This window comes from Telopea speciosissima, chromosome 9 (genome assembly GCF_018873765.1).
Source record: "Telopea speciosissima isolate NSW1024214 ecotype Mountain lineage chromosome 9, Tspe_v1, whole genome shotgun sequence".
NCBI lineage: Eukaryota > Viridiplantae > Streptophyta > Magnoliopsida > Proteales > Proteaceae > Telopea > Telopea speciosissima.
The window spans coordinates 16,989,840-17,009,962 of record NC_057924.1 but is presented as its reverse complement, the minus strand read 5'-3'; the positions used below and the strand labels follow the sequence as shown (position 1 = coordinate 17,009,962).

At 41.2% G+C, this 20,123-nt stretch overlaps 1 protein-coding gene across 1 annotated transcript in view; it reads left to right on the top strand.

The window, feature by feature from the left end:
• LOC122640903 (glycogen phosphorylase 1-like) overlaps window positions 1-20,123 on the top strand; it is a 175,895-nt gene that overhangs the window by 66,414 nt on the left and 89,358 nt on the right. Inside the window, exons 14-18 of the mRNA XM_043834188.1 lie at window positions 5,158-5,304; window positions 5,402-5,461; window positions 5,597-5,701; window positions 5,886-6,047; window positions 6,384-6,457. Of these exons, the coding sequence (XP_043690123.1) occupies window positions 5,158-5,304; window positions 5,402-5,461; window positions 5,597-5,701; window positions 5,886-6,047; window positions 6,384-6,457 (548 nt within the window). The remainder of the gene's footprint in view (window positions 1-5,157; window positions 5,305-5,401; window positions 5,462-5,596; window positions 5,702-5,885; window positions 6,048-6,383; window positions 6,458-20,123) is intronic.

Genomic DNA, 20,123 nt, shown 5'->3' with positions numbered 1-20,123 from the left:
ATTTTCTTCCCTATGCTGCTGCCATTAAGCTTGATGGTACAAACTACTTAATTTGGGCCAGATCATTATCCCTAACGTTGGGGTGGTAGGGGACTCACTTTGGCCATCTTCTTGGCACCACCAAACGACCCTCTTTTGAAGAAGGTCTTTGCTCGTATCGTACTAAATGGGCTGTCAATGATACAATGGTAATGTCCTTTGTTCTGAACTCTATGACCACTGACTTATGTAGTCAGTATCTTCTCCTTGACACTGCTACATAGATATGGACAGCTGTCAAGGGCACTTATGGTCATTCAGCCGGTTCAGGTAGGGGTGCTCAGGTTTATGAAATTAGGAAGACACTCCAAACCACTACTCAGAAGGAGATGTCTGTCACCAAATACTATGCTGCCCTCAAGTGTTTATGGCAGCAATTGGATCACTATGATCGGTTTCAGTCTACTACTCTGGCCGATATTCTTGCCTACCACACCTATGTAGACCAATTCCATGTCTATGATTTCCTGGTGGCCTCAATGATGACTATGACCCTATTCGGGTGCAAGTCCTTGGTCGGGTTCCTTTCTCCACTCTAGAGGAGACCTTTTCTTATGTTCACAGTGAAGAGACACGAAGGGCTGCCATGATGATTACTCCCAAAGTTGAGAGATCAGCCTTACAGACTGCTGGCCTCACTCCTGTTGCTTCTTCTGATAGTGTTGCTGCTTCTACTACTACTACCAGAGAGCCTGTTAAGTGTGAGCATTGTCACAAACCATATCACACTAAGGCTCTGTGTTGGAAATTACATGGGAAGCCAACTGATTTTGAGGCCAAACGTGGTCGTGCTAAGTCTAAAAACAAAGCCAATCACACTAAAAGTGTAGCTCCAACTCCCACTGCTGACATTGGTTTCTCCCAGGAAGAACTCCAGGCTTTGCGTCGTATGTTGAACACATCTGCTGCCTCTACTACGTCTGCTGCCAATTCAGGTTCCTTCTTTGCCCGTACAGGTATTTGCTGGTCATTGTGCATTAGTAGTATCCACTCCATGGATCATAGACTCCGGTGCTACTGATCACATGACAGGTTCTTCTAATCTTTTTAATACATATTCTCCTGCTTCTGGTAAGGATAAAGTCAAAATTGCTGATGGGTCCCTCTCCTCCATCTCAGGGAAAGGATCCATTGGTTGTTCTCCTTCCCTTACACTGTCATCTGTGTTGCATATTCCCAAATTTACAACTAACCTTCTTTGCATTAGCAGTATCACTAAATCCTTGAATTGTAAAGTGACCTTTTTTCCCACTCACTGTGTTTTTCAGGAACTGGACTCGGGGAAGACGATTGGATCGGGTACAGTGCACGGCGGATTGTACCTGCTTGATGGCGATCCTACACCTACTCAGGCTTTACCTTCGGCATCTTTCTCTTCTGAAATACATAAATGACACTCTAGACTAGGCCATCCTCCCTTAGGTACTTTATCAAATTTATTTCCAGCATTAGTTAAAAATTGTAATAAGGAAGACTTTTTTTGTGAGCCTTGTGTCTTGGCTAAACAAACATGTTCAACTTATCCTAATTCTAATAAAAGATCCTCTTCCTTATTTCATATTGTTCATACTGATGTGTGGGGGCCTAGTAGAAAAGCTTCCCTGACTGGCCATCGGTGGTATGTCACTTTCATTGACTGCTATTCTAGGTTCACTTGGGTATACCTTATGCACACAAAAAATGAAGTTTTTTCATTTTTTCGGCACTTTCATCAATTGATTAAGACCCAATTTACTGCCACTCTTAAAATTATGAGGAGTGACAATGGGAAAGAGTATATGGAAGGTCAGTTCCAAAAATACCTTGCTGCTCATGGAATCCTCCATCAGACCAGCTGTGTCGATACCCCAGCCCAAAATGGTGTGGCTAAGCGAAAAAACCGCCACCTCTTGGAGGTGGCTAGGGCTCTTATGTTTGCTCGCAATGTCCCTTTCCTTTGTTGGGGGGATGCTGTCCTTACTGCAACCTATTCAATTAATAGGTTGCCCAGTCGGGTTCTTCTTTCCAAAGCCCCTATTGAGCTATTACTTGGCTCTTCTTCCTTTATCGTCCCACCTAAGGTGTTTGGCTGCGTTTGTTATGCCAGGGATACAAGGTCCCCTGGTAAACTTAACCCACGTAGTCTCCGTTGCATTTTTTTGGGTTACTCTGCTACGCAGAAGGGGTACAAATGTTATTACCCCCCATCCCGCAGGACTTTTGTCAGCATGGATGTTGTCTTTCATGAAAATGTTCCCTATTATGTGTCCCCACCTCATCAGGGGGAGAGTGTTAGTGAAGATGTGCTGACTAGTGACTCTCCACCTCCACGTCAGTTTGTTTACTACGAGTCTGAACCAGTTCGGCCTGCCCCTAGTACTCCCCCTGAGTCAAGGGGAGAGGTTCCTATACAGGGGGAGACCATTTCTATTCAGGGGGAGCAATCTACCCCGGTCCAGACTCCTATCTAGAGGACTATTAGTGAATTTCAGAGGAGGATTGATGATAGTAATGTGAAGACCTATGCAAGGAAACATAAGCAAGTTCAATCAACTGTTGCTCCAGTACCCATCCAATTGCCGAACCTGGATCCAGAACCTGTCTCTCCACCTGGTAATATTCCTGACTTACCTATTGCTCTTCGCAAGGGTGTCAGAACTTGTACTCAGCATCCCATATCTCATGTTGTTTCTTATGATTCCCTTTCCCCATCCTTTCGTGCCTTTGTTTCCTCTCTTTCTTCTGTTCGTATTCGTAACAATTGGCAGGAAGCTTTATCAGACGAAAAGTGGAAGGCAGCTATGATGGAAGAAATGGAAGCTTTGAAGAAAAATAACACATGGGAGCTTATGGTTCTTCCACCTGGGAAGAAAACCGTTGCATGTAAATGTGTGTTTGTGGTGAAACAGAAGGTGGATGACACTGTGGATAGGTGTAAGGCACGACTCGTGGCCAAGGGGTTCACTCAGACATACGGCATTGATTACCAAGAAACTTTTGCACCTGTTGCAAAGTTAAATACTGTTCGTGTGTTATTATCTTGTGCAGTTAACCTTGGATGGGATTTGCAGCAGCTAGATGTAAAAAATGCATTCCTAAATGGAACACTGGATGAGGAGGTGTATATGGACATTCCACCAGGGTTCTCTTGTGACATAAACCAAGGAAAATTGTGTAGACTGAAGCGTGCACTTTATGGGCTGAAGCAGTCACCTCGAGCATGGTTTGGTCGGTTCCACAAGGCCATGATTTCTGTGGGCTATAAGCAGAGTAATGCTGATCACACACTCTTTATAATGAGGGCTGGTGAAAAACTCACTATTCTTATAGTTTACGTTGATGATATAGTGGTTACTGGCAATGATGGTGATGAGATCAGAAGGCTGAAGACCTTCCTTGGACAAGAATTTGAGATTAAAGATCTAGGGAAACTATGATACTTTCTTGGGATTGAAGTAGCCAGATCTTCTAAAGGCATTTTTCTCTCCCAGAGGAAGTATGTCCTAGACTTATTGGCTGAGACCGGGTTGCTAGGCTGTCATCCTTCAGATACTCCTATGGACCCTACTGTTCGACTCAAGGAGAAAGAGGGTGAGCCTGTTGATAAAGACCGGTACCAAAGGCTTGTAGGGAAGCTGATTTATCTTTCACACACTCGTCCTGACATTGCTGTCGCCATGAGTACTGTTAGCCAGTTTATGCATGATCCCTACTGTTCTCATATGGAGGCTGTCCTTCGTATCTTGCACTATTTGAAGTCAGCTCCTGGAAAATGAATTCTTTTGTCTACGCATGGTCATCTACAGATAGAAGCATACACTGATGCAGATTGGGTTGGTTCTGCAGATCGCAAGTCTATTTCTGGGTATTGCTCTTTTGTAGGTGGAAATCTTGTCATGTGGCGTAGCAAGAAGCAAAATGTTGTTGCTCGTTCTAGTGCTGAAGCTGAGTTTCGAGCTATGGCACGGGGTATTTGTGAGTTACTCTGGCTTAAAGGGTTGCTACAAGATCTTGGTGTTCCTATTCGTCTTCCTATGATGTTGTACTATGACAACAAGGTTGCAATCAGCATAGCACACAACCCTGTACAACATGATCGTATCAAGCATGTTGAGGTGGATAGGCATTTCATCAAAGAGAAGTTAGAAGAAGGGCTGATTTGCATTCCCTTTGTGACATCTATTGATCAACTTGCAGATATCTTCACCAAGGGATTGTCTGGGAAGTTGTTTCATCCCAATCTAGTCAAGTTGGGCATGATCGACATCTTTGCTCCAACTTGAGGGGGAGTGTTGAGATTGGCTACTTTACCCGATAGGGGTAACTTAGTCCTTATTGGTTTCAGTTATTTGTTTTATTTAGTTTATGTTTTAATTGTTTTTTTCCTGTTTTTCCCTTCTATCCAATCTCTATTTGGGATTCCTAGTTATAGTGGGAATTCCTAATAGGAATAGGATTGGGGGGGATTCATACTTTAGCTGTAATTTGATTTTATTATAAATAAGAGGCTGGGTGATCGATCTAGATCATCTAAGCATTCATTCCCAAGGCTGTTAACACTTGCCAACATCAAAGGCAAAGGGTGGCAAGGTCATCGGGTCACCTACTGCCAGTGGCTTTGCGAGGTAAGGGATTGGGTACTGCATCTTTTAAGAGCTTGGTTTACCTCTGAAGGTCTTCCATCAAGGTTTCAGGGTTGTTTCAGTAGCGGTGTTGGGGAGTTGGAGGTTGATCCCAATGCTTTGCTCAAGGTCGAGGCATAATCAAAAGCGGTGCAAGTTGGTAAGAGATCTGGTCCTTTGTGAGAGAGATTTGGTGTAGCCTTGATGCACCAAAATACGGCACAATTAGCATTAGTTACGCTGTCAGCTCTGTTAGAGTAGGTTGCAATTCTGTTGATTTGTTTAGAATATGGGTGTGCTTTGGCATGGATTTCAGTCTGGGATACATACAATCTAAAATGTCCTTTGTGGACTTGGCTTTCAGAGTCATGCAGAGGTGGTTAGGCAATGCTTATGACTGCAGTACCTGATGTTTTGTTTCTCCTTGGACTTATAATATTAAATTTTGGGCATATGTAAGCTTTGATTAAGTTTACTTGTTAAACATCTATAACTTCTAAAATATTTTATTGCTCAGCGTCGCTGGATTGCGGTGAGCAATCCTAGTTTATGTGGCCTCATCTCAAAATGGCTTGGAACAGAAGCTTGGATCCGTGATGTGGACCTCTTAATGGGACTACGAGAACATGCAGCCAATGCTGATCTTCAACAAGAATGGAAACTGGTATTTCTTTTGCTTAATGCTCATGCAGTTTTGAAATCTAGAATATATCCACTTCTTCTGTTAAGATTGAATTGAATCTATTGAATGCATGTGCCAGGTCAGAAGGATAAACAAAATGAGGCTTGCTGAGTACCTTGAAGTTATGAGCGGTGTAAAGGTTCAGATAATAATTTACTCTGGGTTTTGAGTGTTAGTGGTCATGTTTATCTATCAGATAAATTGACATAAGAGAATAGAGAATATTGGAAGTTCCACATTGATCTGATTGACAGTATTTCACCTTGGGTTGCAGGTTAGCATTGATGCAATGTTTGATGTACAAATCAAGCGAATACATGAGTACAAAAGACAACTGCTTAATTTACTTGGCATTATCCATCGTTATGACTGTATAAAGGTTAGCGGTGCCATTTTCTATTTGTCAAACACCTTGCAGTGTTGAACTGAAAAATCATTTGATCCAACATTCTGGATTTTCTTCTTTTCCACTTTCTGATTATCTTCGTAGATTTTGTAGCTCCCTTGAAGTGTAGTTGATTTTCTCCACTGCCTTGACTTTCTCCATTCTGACTCTGTTACAGAACATGCGGGAGAGTGATAGGTGGAAGGTTGTACCACGTGTTTGCATTATTGGAGGAAAAGCTGCTCCTGGTTATGAAATAGCAAAGAAGATAATCAAACTGTGTCATGCTGTTGCAGAAAAAATTAATAATGATCCGGATGTTGGAGATCTTCTGAAATTGGTGAGATAAGTGATGCTGTGGATTTCATGATTTCTTTATGTAAATGTGTAACAGTGTACCCATAAATAAATCAAACGCTGAAAGAAGGCCATCAAGAAAAGTTTCTGATTATTATATTTATTCTGCATTCCTGAAGATAAAAGTTAGGAGCCTTGAGGGAAATTAAAAAAAATAAAAATAAAAATTTGAATGTTTCTTTTCCTCGTTCTATGGATTGTATGATTTGATCTGATTGGCAAGGGAGTGAATTTCTGTTGTCATTAGTTTTAGATTATATGGATCATCTGATGGTATAGCTTTCCTCTCCCCCCCCCCCCCCTCTCTTATATTTTTCAGGTTTTTATTCCTGATTACAATGTTTCTGTGGCTGAATTGGTAATACCGGGGAGTGACCTGTCACAGCACATAAGGTCTGAAAAACAATACGATTGGAATTGCAATTAAATAGGTGTTATCAATATTGGTTCAGTTTCAAAGCTCTTGTTTTCCTTACTTGATTCATACTGTGATTAGTTAATACTGTTAATCATAGTTCGAAAACTCGTTTCATTTCGGTGTTTCGGGTTGACCGAAATATCCGAAATAATTTCGGATATTTCGGTCGAAATTTTGCAGTTTTCTGTTATGTTTCGATAGGTCATTTCGGTGGGTTTTAAGCCAAGTTAAGGCCTGAAACTTCATGGAAACCCTATTTTAGGCTATATAAACACATTTCAATGTTCAAATTGCAAAAATAGTCACCCAAAGTGGTGTTTTAGATTTGCACCATTGATTGGCAATGTACTATCGTATCCTAATGTATAACTTAGTTAGACATTGTTTAAGACTTTAAATACTAGAGGACATAATAAATTAATGATTAATAAGCAATTTAAACAAGTAAATTGAATTGGAAGTTGGGACATAAAGTGAATGACTCATAAGTCATAACTTAAGTCATAATATTAAGTACAATAAGTAAATAACAAGTTAAGAAGATGATATCAATATGACAATATCCCCAATAGTCCAATACAAGTCAAGTAGTCATCTAGTGACTCAAATGTTTGCAAATATTCTAATAATAATTACTCCGATGTCCAGGATCGACCCCACTCATAGTCCGATGGAGCCGACATGCATTGTTCTCCGACTGTGGGACAAATGAATGCCATATCATAGTATGGGAGAAGAAACGACTGTAGTTGTAAAAGCCGAACAAATTTTCGGACAAATTTGAACTTTTTGGAACTTGTGTGATTTCAGGTTCCAGCTCTGAGTCTATGGTGGCATCGATGCTATGGGCTGCATCGGTCGAGGACACGGATGAATTACTCGACACACCTATGAAGGATTTCGAGGATCCTTCCCAGCTTGCCCTTCTGGAGTCAGAGGACCCCTGTCAAACCCCCCACCGGAGTTACCTATGTCGGATTTGTTGCCTAGAGGCTATGCAGAAGCTCTCCCTTGATTAGAACTACTGTAAGTATAATTTAAAAGTATTTATATGATGTTTTGTACGACCAAATAGAATCAGAGGGTTATTTTAGTAAATTTATCCCTGTGGGACCCGCTTCCCCAGTGGGGAATCCTGCTCCTAGCAATTACCCGTGTCCGGATTTCCCCTGATGTCGTATGGCGTCACTCTATGGTTAGAATAGAGTAATAAATACAAATTTCTAGTTATAAACTGTTTTAGAAATCAGTTTTAGAACTGATTTCACTTAAAATGACCAGATTGCCCTTAGTGCTTAAGTTACCATATATATATACATTCCTATCTCACTATTCACAATTCACAAACAAAGTAAGGGGAACCAAATTTCGTTCCAGCCTTGGAGAAGAAAGAAATAGAGAAAAGAGTAGGGAAGAAGGGAGAAGAAGACTTGCCTTGTGAAGTTCGAACCTGGCCTTGATTTGGGAGCTTAGAAATCTCCATTAGAAGGCTAGGAGCAGGAAATTCAGAGCTGTATTTTCAATCCCTGCTACTGCACACACAGGTAGGCTTCAATCCCTGCTGCTCCTCTCCATTCTTCCCTAATTTCTTCTCCAAAACCCCTCTAATTGCAGCCTAAGCTGCTGGCTGCCATTAAAGCTCCAAAACCAAGCTGTGATAATGAAGATTTAGTGTGTTAGGGACTGATTTGGACCAATTTTTACCCTATTATACATGAAATTCATGGCAGCCTCCTAATTGAACTCAATTCTGGTTCTAGGAACCAGATTTTAGAACCCTAATTTACCAATTTATTAAAATTCCCTAAATTATACTTAATTTTTTAAAATTGAATAAACATATAAGCTGACCCACCTTAGAATAGGTTGGAACCATGAAATTGGACCCCTAAATTAAATTGACCAATCTTAAAATAGGGTTAAAACAGCAAATTAGACCCAATTGAGGTTCAGATCTTGAGTTAAGTTATATATTTCCTGCTGAACTTCAAATTACAGCTGAAACATGAAACCTATTGAACCCTGGCATAGTGAATTAGGTTAATTTGACCAATTTGCCCAAATTAGTTATGGGTTTTCAATTAAATCAACCTAATTAAGTTGACCCACCTTAAATTGAGTCTAAATCATGAAATAGGACCCTTGCATGCAAGGATCCATGCGCCAGGAACAAAACCCCCAATTCTGCCCTCTAATCTGATCCAATATTTTTGGACAGAAATGCCCCTGGACCCTTGGTTAGACCTTAGACTGCCTTCTGACCCTAACACTTGATCTTTTCTAATGTTTTAGGACTGCCTTTGGACTGTTTATCCTTGTTTTGTCTGAATTGCTGGGATCCAATTGCCTAGGCTAGCTTATCACTTCAGGTAAGGGAATTTGAACTTTGTTTATGAGTGTTTGTTGCTTTAATTTCCCTTTATTCGATGTGCCATGCCATGCATCATCATTATAAATGCTCTGAGCATGTAGTTTTCTTAGCTCTTAAAATTTTGCATTAGATTGCATATGTTTAGGTCGCATCGGCATGCTGCATTTGCATGAATATCACTTGATTCTTATACAATGATGTTATGATATGCTGTTTACCCTGAAATTAAGTTGCACAAGCATATGCCATCATGATTAGATTGCATTGGGCTAGGATGTTCTCATAACCCAGTGCTACGACCCTTACCAACAAGGGTTGAGGTGTTGGATAACTCGTGGTAGGTCCAAGGGGTAATACCGGAATGCCATTCACTGTCCCCATGTTAGCGATCCGCTCCGCTGTGGGATCAACTGTAGGGTTAGTCTTTGGGGGTCTGCTGGTTGGGCTGCCTGGTGACATGCTCGAACTGGTGGGTCCTCACCGTGGTAGTATGTTTTCTCTCGGGTGACCGATGGTGAATACCGGGACCGAGGCTAGTATGCTGCCATAGTAGTACTTATACCCCATGTGACTTAGTATCCATGCTAGGACATGCTTACTTAGGACATTCATCATAATTGCTGCAATATGTTTTGCATGTATTCCTTTACTGGGCTCAGTGGAGCTCACCCCTCGTGATCACTTTATTTTTCAGATGATACTGCTGCTATTACTGTGGTTGAGTTCTCTACTCTGGGTGCTTCTTCAGCCCTCAGAGTTGATACTCCTTTGATGCTGGAGCACGATGCTTCGTGTTCCTGTGACGATTGCTCGTTCTTCTGATCCTCCGATTGATTAGGCTACTTCTACCCCTTTTTGTTATACCACTTTTGTAATAGATATTGTATATAGTCTTTTGTTGGGGTTTGAGTTACTTCTTTTGAGATCTACCGATGTAACTCAGTTGTACTTCACTGTTATATATATATATATATATCACTGTTCAGTTAGTTTTCCTTTATTACTGCTTTATTCTTATATTAAATTGCTTCCGCTGCATTTAATTCTGATTATTGTGAATGAGATTGCGAATAGACTACAACACTTGCGATCCTGGTGGGTTGGTTTGATGTGAGACACATCCAGTCACACTTGGCCTTTATTAACCGGGCCGGGGTGTGACATTTTAGTGGTATCAGAGAGATCATGCTCTAGATCTATTCGCAGTCAAGTTCATGGTACAACAGCTCTTGGACTTATTGATTTGAAGGTGAGTCCAGTCTAGGTTTAAATAAAAACTTCAATTAAAAGATATTAAGTAAAAGAATTTGATTGAACACTACAAATGTAAAGATTAAAATTTCTATTTATATATGTAGTCGAGTCTTTACAAAATTACAGCACTTAGGCTGATTTGGTTACATAGGTTAGTGTGCCGATCTAGCTGGGGGACATAGCCCTTACAAGAAAAGTAAAGACAAGAAAGGGAAAAAAATACATAGTAGGAAGTCTAAACTAAAAAGACTAAAACACCAAGTCATCACTGTGGTGGTGGACCCTGCCCATGTGAACTGAGACCTCCACTCTGCAAACTGAGTCTCCATGACACTCATCCTCCCACCCAACTGAGAAAAGCCCTGTTGCATGGTCCTCTCCATGCTCTCCAACCTGCTAAACAGCTGTGCCCATGTAGTACCATCATCGGTGTACTCTGGAGCAGCAGCAGCAAGAAGAAGCACTTGGATGCCCAAGAGGTGCTGTAGGCTGTGGCACTGGGGGATGATCAATAGGCATGTGTACTGGGACCTCATCCTCATCCAAGTCTTCCTCAAACATGGGCAGATTCTCCTCAACTGCAGGCTGCCCCATCTCAGTGCAATCCGGATGGCCTAACTCAGGAGAGAAGGAAGGCATCGGGATGCGCATTTTCACCAAGGTCACTCGGTTAACGCTCGAAACTCTCTTTGTGGCATGCTCCTCATCTAGCATTGCCACACTGAAACTCCTCATCTAGATTGGCTGCCACCTCTACCTCACCCTCGGGTTGCTGCCATTGGTGATCAAAGGCTGCAAGCAATGTATAATGATGGTAAGTAGCAAAACAAAATAATATATATATATATTTTTTTACTCAGTGTGTGCTTACATATATAGGACAGCAGCCTATATGTAAGTACTGTTATCAAAATACAGCAAAGTGCATAGGCAGGAAAAAAAAAAAAAAAAAAAAAAAAAATCGAAAATGGGTGGTGAAACCAAGTATGTAAAATATATATGTATATATGGTATATGTGTATGCATGTTGTATGTTAAAAAAACTCATTATAAGTCTAAACAAATATAATGGAATAGATTAGACTAAATAAATAAGTATGTAATATGTAAATGATTCATATGTATATATGCATATATGTATACGTATATAATATAAAAATAATATATGTTGCACTTTATGTTTGTTTTGGCTTAGTATTATGCTTAGTACTGCTTATACATAAAGCATTAAAATGTTGTTAAATATTATACCTATATATTTTATTATTATTATTATATTATATAATATTGTGTTATATAATTGCGTGTTTCTTTTTAGGAACTCGGGATGTTGGCTTAACTTATAACTATGTTTCAAAATGAGTTATGTGTTAAGGCCAATCGAGGAATACACTTACAACCCCGAAAACATCGACGAGTTGAACCGAGTACTCGAGCTACTCGTCAATGACCTTTTGTATCTCCAGTCGATCCTCTGGAATGACAGCAAGTCCTTGATGAACAGGGACTTCTATATCATCGATCGAAGGGTAGAATACCTTCAAGCCCATACCACTCGCATCGAATCCATCCTCCACAGATGGGCGGATAAACTTCAAGGCCTTCCTTGAATTCTGTTAAGTATGATGAATCATGCTTTACTGTTCTATTGTCTTATATTACTGTGCACTCTATTGTATCAAACTGTTGCTTATGCTAATAGTTTGATGTTTATCCTTTTTCTCAGCTGATCATTATGGACCCACGGCCTCCTATTACATATCAGAGGCATAACACCGAGGGGCGTGCACAGGCAGCCTCTTCCTCTAATCGTCCCCATAATGATCCTCCAGCTGGGGGTGTACAGGCAAATCCTCCTCCTGACATGCCTACGCCCGATATTGCTAGTCTGGTAAGAACTATAATGGAAGGGCAGCAACAACAGATGCATCAGATGATCACTGACATGGGTGATCAATTCCAGGCAGCCATCAGGAACATCCAGACTTCGCAGGCAGCCCCTGCAGTCCCTGTAGCCCCTGCTGTCCCTCCCCCTCCTGCTCCACAAAATGACACTGAGGGCCGTATGATGGAAAGGTTCCTCAAGATGCAGCCTCTCACTTTTGCTGGAATCAGCAAGGACACCCTGTTACCTGTCAAATGGGTGAAAGCGATGGAGAAAGCTTTCAATTTCCTTGGTTGCAATGAACAGCAGAAGCTCACCTGTGCTGGGTATAAGCTCCAATACGAAGCAGAGGCTTGGTGGGAGACCACTAAGCCTATTTTGCAAGCAGTGCACCCTGTTCTAACATGGGAGATATTCAAGCAAGCCTTCTTTGGGAATTATTTTTCCACCAGTGTGAAAAAGAGGAAAGAGATTGAGCTGGCTGAATTGATACAGGGATTGAAGTCAGTGTTGGAGTACCAATAGAAATTCGAAGAGTTATTCTTCTTTGCTCCCCCTCACATGGGTACTGATGAAGCTAAAGCACAGAAGTTCGAAGAGGCCACATATTGCCTCGATAATGGCCACCAGACCGACCCAGGGATACTCAGAGACTGTGCAAACCGCAAAGAAGATTAAGGATAAGCAGAGGGATGCTTATCATGTTAGTCAGTCATCCGGCAAGCGAGCAGCCCTGTTCTTTGATAGAGGATTCAGCAAGTTCATCAAATCTTTTGGATCTAGTGCAACTTCAGCCTTGCCACAGAGGAGTCAGTCAGAGTCATCAGTGCCCAGACCAGTATATGCCAATCCTAACACTAAGGCAACTGATGTAACAGCTCCAGCAAGTACTGCAGAGTTCAAGTGCTACACTTGTGGACAAATGGGGCATACTTCTAGGACATGCTTCTACCGGAAACCTGTTCCTCCTCCCCGCCAACCAGCTAGTAAGCCTCAAGGCCGAGTGTGCTCTGTGACTGCAAGTGAGGCTGAGACTAACCAGAACGTGGTCACTGGTATCATTCTAAGTTATACTTTATTGTATTTTCATTAAATGATACCATGCATACATAATCATCAAATCATGGCAGATAGGTACCATTCTTATCTGCTCTACCCTCGCATACACCTTGTTTGATATTGGAGTGACGCACTCCTTTGTGTCACCGTCATTTGCCAAGAGGACTGGTGTATCACCCAAGTGTTTGGCAGAGGGTCTGGCAGTTAGCACACCTATTGGGTCAAGAATAGATTTGAATACACTGTATGAGCCGTGTGAGGTGACAATTGCTGGCAGAGATATGAATGCACATCTGATCCAACTCGATATGACTGACTTTGATGTCATATTGGGGATGGATTGGCTAGCAGCACACAAGGCAAATGTACAATGCGCTGACAAAAAGATAGTGTTCCAGCCTAGAGGCGACAAGGGATTCATCTTCGTGGGTGATAAGAAGAAGAAACCCAAGAAGATGGTGATTTCAGGCTTGAAAATGAGGAAATTGTTAGACAAGGGATGCCAAGGATACCTCGTGTCAGTTATGGATACTAGGACACAGGTTAGGCCTATGTCAGAGATCCCTGTTGTAGGGGAATTCCTTGATGTATTCCTTGATGATTTGACAAGTCTGCCTCCACCTAGAGAGAATGAGTTTGTAATTGACTTGATACCTGGAGCGGCACCAGTATCTAAAGCACCATACAGGATGGCGCCGAGTGAATTGAAAGAATTGCAAGCTCAGCTTCAAGAATTGTTGAAGAAAGGGTTTATAAGACCGAGTATCTCTCCTTGGGGTACTCCAGTCTTGTTTGTGAAGAAGAAAGACGGCTCCATGCGGATGTGCATTGATTACAGAGAGCTGAATAAACTGACAATCAAGAATAAATATCCCTTGCCAAGGATTGATGACCTCTTTGATCAGCTTCAAGGTGCCAAAGTCTTTTCGAAGATAAATCTTAGATCAGGGTACCATCAGCTTCGAATCAAGGAAGCCGATGTAAGTAAGACAGCCTTCAGGACTCGATATGGACACTATGAGTTCCTGGTTATGTCTTTTGGACTCACTAATGCCCCAACAGCTTTTATGGCCTTAATGAATCGAGTCTTCCATGATGTCTTGGACAAATTTGTGATAGTCTTCATTGATGATATCTTGATCTACTCAAAGAATGAAGAGGAGCATGCCCATCATTTGAGATTTGTCCTGTAGAGATTGAGAGAGAAGCAACTATATACAAAATTCAGCAAGTGTGAATTTTGGTTGCCTCAAGTTGGGTTTCTAGGCCATGTAATTTCAGCTAGAGGGATTGAAGTAGACCCTGGGAAGGTTGAAGCTGTAGTGAACTGGGAGAGTCCCAAGGCAGTAACTGAGATAAGAAGTTTTCTGGGATTAGCTGGATACTACAGGAGATTCATAGAGAACTTCTCCAAGATAGCCATGCCCATGACACAGCTTACTAGGAAAGGTGATAAATTTGAATGGAATGAAGATTGTGAGAATAGCTTCCAAGAATTGAAGAAGAGATTGGTGATAGCCCCAGTTCTTGTTCTTCCTGAAGGAACTGAGGGGATGGTAGTATACACTGATGCCTCCAAGACAGGGCTAGGTTGTGTTTTGATGCAGAATAGGAAAGTCATTGCATATGGTTCGAGACAGTTAAAGGACCATGAGAAGAACTACCCAACACATGACCTGGAACTGGCAACGGTTGTATTTGCATTGAAGTTGTGGAGGCACTACCTGTATGGTGAGAAGATTGAGATCTTCACAGACCATAAAAGTTTGAAATACTTCTTCACTCAGAAGGAGTTAAATATGAGGCATAGAAGATGGTTAGAACTCATCAATGATTATGAGTTTGATATCCAATATCATCCTGGGAAAGCTACCGTTGTAGTTGATGCACCCAGTAGAAAGTCCTCTGATTGGGCAACAGGCAGAGTTGAAATTGAAGATGAAATTTTGAAGGACTTACGTGCAATGAGTGTAGAGCTTGTATTTGGAGAAACTGAAGAGTTACTTTCAGCATTGGTAGTACAGCCGTCACTGCTTCTAATGCTGGGTTTCAAGACATTGTAAAAGGTGTTCGGGCTGGAATACAAAAGGATGCTGATTTCACAGTGACAGTTGATGGAGTTCTGATGTTCAGGAATAGGTTATGTGTTTCTGTTGATAGTCAGCTGAGGGATCTGATTTTGCAAGAAGCTCATCATTCTTCCTTCACGGTAAATCCAGGCAGTATAAAAATGTACTGAGATTTGAAGCAATACTTATGGTGGCGTGGGATGAAGCATGATGTGGCAGTCTATGTTCTAAATGCTCTACTTGTCAACAAGTAAAGGCTGTCAGGCACAAACCTCAAGGAATTCTGCAACCTCTTGCGATTCCAGAGTGGAAATGGGAAAATATTACTATGGACTTTGTCACTGGTCTTCCTCGTACCAAGAAGGGAATGGACACAATCTGGGTAATTGTAGACAAATTGACCAAAACAGCCCACTTCATTCCCATGAAGATTACTTACTCCATGGATCAGTTGGCTAAGCTTTATGTGGATAACATTATCAGACTTCATGGGGTACCAGTAAACATAGTATCTGATAGAGATCCCAGGTTTACTTCTAGATTTTGGAGGAGTCTACAAAAGGCTATGGGTACTGAGTTGAGCCATAGTTTAGCACATCATCCTGAGATGGATGGACAGTCCAGGCCTTAGAAGATACGCTCCGGGCTTGTGTACTTGAAATGACTGGTAGGTGGGATGAGCATTTATCCTTGATTGAGTTTGCTTATAATAATAGCTACCATGCATCCATTGACATGACTCCATTCAAGGCCCTATATGGCAAGACATGTCGTACTCCTTCGTACTGGGATGAAGTTGGAGAGCGACGTATGTTGGGTCCTGAATTGATTCAGAAGACCTGTGAGAAGGTGGACCTGATAAGAGAGAAGATCAAGGCTGCACAGTCCAGACAGAAGAGCTATGCAAATAGAAGAAGGCAAGACATACAGTTCAAGGTTGGAGAAAAAGCATTCTTGAAGGTGTCTCCAATAAAGGGTGTTGTTAGATTTGGGAAAAGAGGAAAATTAAACCCCAGATACATCGGCCCATTCGAGATCCTAGCTAAAGTTGGTGCAGCGGCCTATCAGCTTGCACTGCCCCCATCACTTGCCGGTGTACACGATGTATTCCATGTCTCTATGTTGAGACAATACATCCCTGACTCATCACATCTGCTGCCTCAGCAACCAGCTGAGCTTATTGCTGACCTGACCTACGAAGAGGTGCCAGAAGAGATTGTTGATAGAAAAGAACACAACTTGAGGAACCGAACTATCTCTTTTATTAAAGTCAGGTGGAGTAATCACTCTGCGGCTGAAGCATCTTGGGAAAGAGAAGACTTGATGAAAGAGAGATACCCTTACCTCTTCGATCTCCCAGGTATGTCAATTTCGAGGACGAAATTCTAATAAGGAGGGTGGAGTGTAAAAGCTGAACAAATTTTCGGACAAATTTGAACTTTTTGGAACTTGTGTGATTTCAGGTTCCAGTTCTGAGTCTATGGTGGTATCGATGCTATGGGCTGCATCGGTCGAGGACACGGATGAATTACTCGACACACCTATGGAGGATTCCGAGGATCCTTCCCAGCTTGCCCTTCTGGAGTCAGAGGACCCCTGTCAAACCCCCCACCGGAGTTACCTGTGTCTGATTTGCTGCCTGGAGGCTATGCAGAAGCTCTCCCTTGATTAGAACTATTGTAAGTATAATTTAAAAGTATTTATATGATGTTTTGTACGACCAAATAGAATCAGAGGGGTATTTTAGTAAATTTACTCCTGTGGGACCTGCTTCGCCAGTGGGGAATCCTGTTCCTAGCAATTACCCGTGTCCGGATTTCCCCTGATGTCGTATGGCGTCACTCTATGGTTAGAATAGAGTAATAAATACAAATATCTAGTTATAAACTGTTTTAGACATCAGTTTTAGAACTGATTTCACTTAAAATGACCAGATTGCCCTTAGTGCTTAAGTTACCATATATATATACATTCCTATCTCACTATTCACAATTCACAAAAAAAGTAAGGGGAACCAAATTTCGTTCCAGCCTTGGAGAAGAAAGAAATAGAGAAAAGAGAAGGGAAGAAGGGAGAAGAAGACTTGCCTTGTGAAATTCGAACCTGGCCTTGATTTGGGAGCTTAGAAATCTCCATTAGAAGGCTAGGAGCAGGAAATTCAGAGCTGTATCTTCAATCCCTGCTACTGCACACACAGGTAGGCTTCAATCCCTGCTGCTCCTCTCCATTCTTCCCTAATTTCTTCTCTAAAACCCCTCTAATTGCAGCCTAAGCTGCTGGCTGCCATTAAAGCTCCAAAACCAAGCTGTGATAATGAAGATTTAGTATGTTAGGGACTGATTTGGACCAATTCTTACCCTATTATACCTGAAATTCATGGCAGCCTCCTAATTGAATTCAATTCTGGTTCTAGGAACCAGATTTTAGAACCCTAATTTACCAATTTGAAATCTATTATTAAAATTCCCTAAATTATACTTAATTTTTTAAAATTGAATAAACATATAAGCTGACCCACCTTAGAATAGGTTGGAACCATGAAATTGGACCCCTAAATTAAATTGACCCATCTTAAAATAGGGTTAAAACAGTAAATTAGACCCAATTGAGGTTCAGATCTTGAGTTAAGTTATATATTTCCTGCTGAACTTGAAATTACAGCTGAAACATGAAACCTATTGAACCCTGGCATAGTGAATTAGGTTAATTTGACCAATTTGCCCAAATTAGTGATGGGTTTTCAATTAAATCAACCTAATTAAGTTGACCCACCTTAAATTGAGTCTAAATCATGAAATTGGAACCTTGCATGCAAGGATCCATGCTCCAGGAACAAAACCCCCAATTCTGCCCTCTAATCTGATCCAATATTTTTGGACAGAAATGACCCTAGACCCTTGGTTAGACCTTAGACTGCCTTCTGACCCTAACACTTGATCTTTTCTAATGCTTTAGGACTGCCTTTGGACTGTTTATCCTGTGTTTGTCTGAATTGCTGGGATCCTATTGCCTAGGCTAGCTTATCACTTCAGGTAAGGGAATTTGAACTTTGTTTATGAGTGTTTGTTGCTTTAATTTCCCTTTATTCGATGTGCCATGCCATGCATCATCATTATAAATGCTCTAAGCATGTAGTTTTCTTAGCTCTTAAATTTTTGCATTAGGTTGCATATCTTTAGGTCGCATCGGCATGCTGCATTTGATTGAATATCACTTGATTCTTATACAATGATGTTATGATATGTTGTTTACACTGAAATTGAGTTGCACAATCATATGCCATCATGATTAGATTGCATTGGGCTAGGATATTCTCATAACCCAGTGCTACGACCCTTACCAACAGGGGTTGAGATGTTGGATAACCCGTGGTAGGTCCGAGGGGTAATACCGGAATGCCATTCACTGTCCCCATGTTAGCGATCCGCTCCGCTGTGGGATCAACAGTAGGGTTAGTCTTTGGGGGTCTACTGGTTGGGCTGCCTGGTGACTTGCTCGAACTGTGGGTCCTCACCGTGGTAGAATGTTTTCTCTCAGGTGACCGATGGTTAATGCCGGGACCGAGGCTAGTATGCTGCCACAGTAGCACTTATACCCCATGTGACTTAGTATCCATGCTAGGACATGCTTACTTAGGACATTCATCATAATTGCTGTGATATGTTTTGCATGCATTCCTTTACTGGGCTCAGTGGAGCTCACCCCTCGTGATCACTTTATTTTTCAGATGATACTGCTGCTATTACTGTGGGAGACTTCTCCACTCTGGGTGCTTCTTCAGCCCTCGGAGTTGATACTCCTTTAATGATGGAGCACGATGCTTCGTGTTCCTGTGACGATTGCTCGTTCTCCTGATCCTCCGATTGATCAGGCTACTTCTACCCCTTTTTGTTATACCACTTTTGTAATAGATATTGTATATAGTCTTTTGTTGGGGTTTGAGTTACTTCTTTTTAGATCTACCGATGTAACTCAGCTGTACTTCACTGTTTATATATATATATATATATATATATATATATATATAGTTTTATATATATATATATATCCTTTATTAGTTTCCTTTATGCTTTATTCTTGTATTAAATTGCTTCCGCTGCATTTAATTCTGATTATTGTGAATGAGGTTGCGAATAGACTACAACACTTGCGATCCTGGTGGGTTGGTTGGATGTGAGACACATCCAGTCACACTTGGCCCTTATTAACCGGGCCGGGGTGTGACAGTAGTCATCCATAGTGACCCTGTAAATTGCATCGTAAAAATGCTGAAGGTAACCTATCCTAGGATCTGGGTCACCAAACTGTAAAGAAGTACTACCCACTGATCCACTATGATATGACGTCTCTAGGAGAATGTACGGGTATGACTGGTGGGTTGGATGGGAAAAGATGTTATCTACAAAAGATGATCCACTCCGTCCCTGTGAATGGGAGTCATACTCAAAACTGGGAATGGATGGAGAAGATATTTAATTGATCACCATACAATGTACATAACCCTAGTTTTTTTAACATTCTTGTTGTAAGAAAATTAAAATTTTGAAGCAGAAAAATAAAAAAATAATATATATATAAAAATTTCGACACCATGAAGTTGTAGATTGGCCTCCAGTGTCTAACTTATATTAATTTCATCACAAACAAACAAGTATTGATCATGCTTCTTTCAAAAAAGCATTTTTGGAGAATCTGGTTTTACTTGAAAATAGTGGAAAAGCTTCACAAATGTGCTAATGGTGTGTTCTCCAGTGTAGATGTGGTGAAGATTCGAAAGCCGGTGCAAGAATCAGCAAGGAGAAGTGAAAGGATGAAGAACAAGGAGAAAAAAACCAGAACTTGTTAAGTCTCGGTTGAAATTTCGACCGAGACTAACGAGTTTTGGTATTTATAAAGCTACTTTTGAAAAAGGAATCTCGATATCTTGCGAGATTTTGATTTTGTCTCGAGATATCGCGAGATGGTCAAAATTTTGACCGAGTTTTTGCATTTTTTTTTTATTC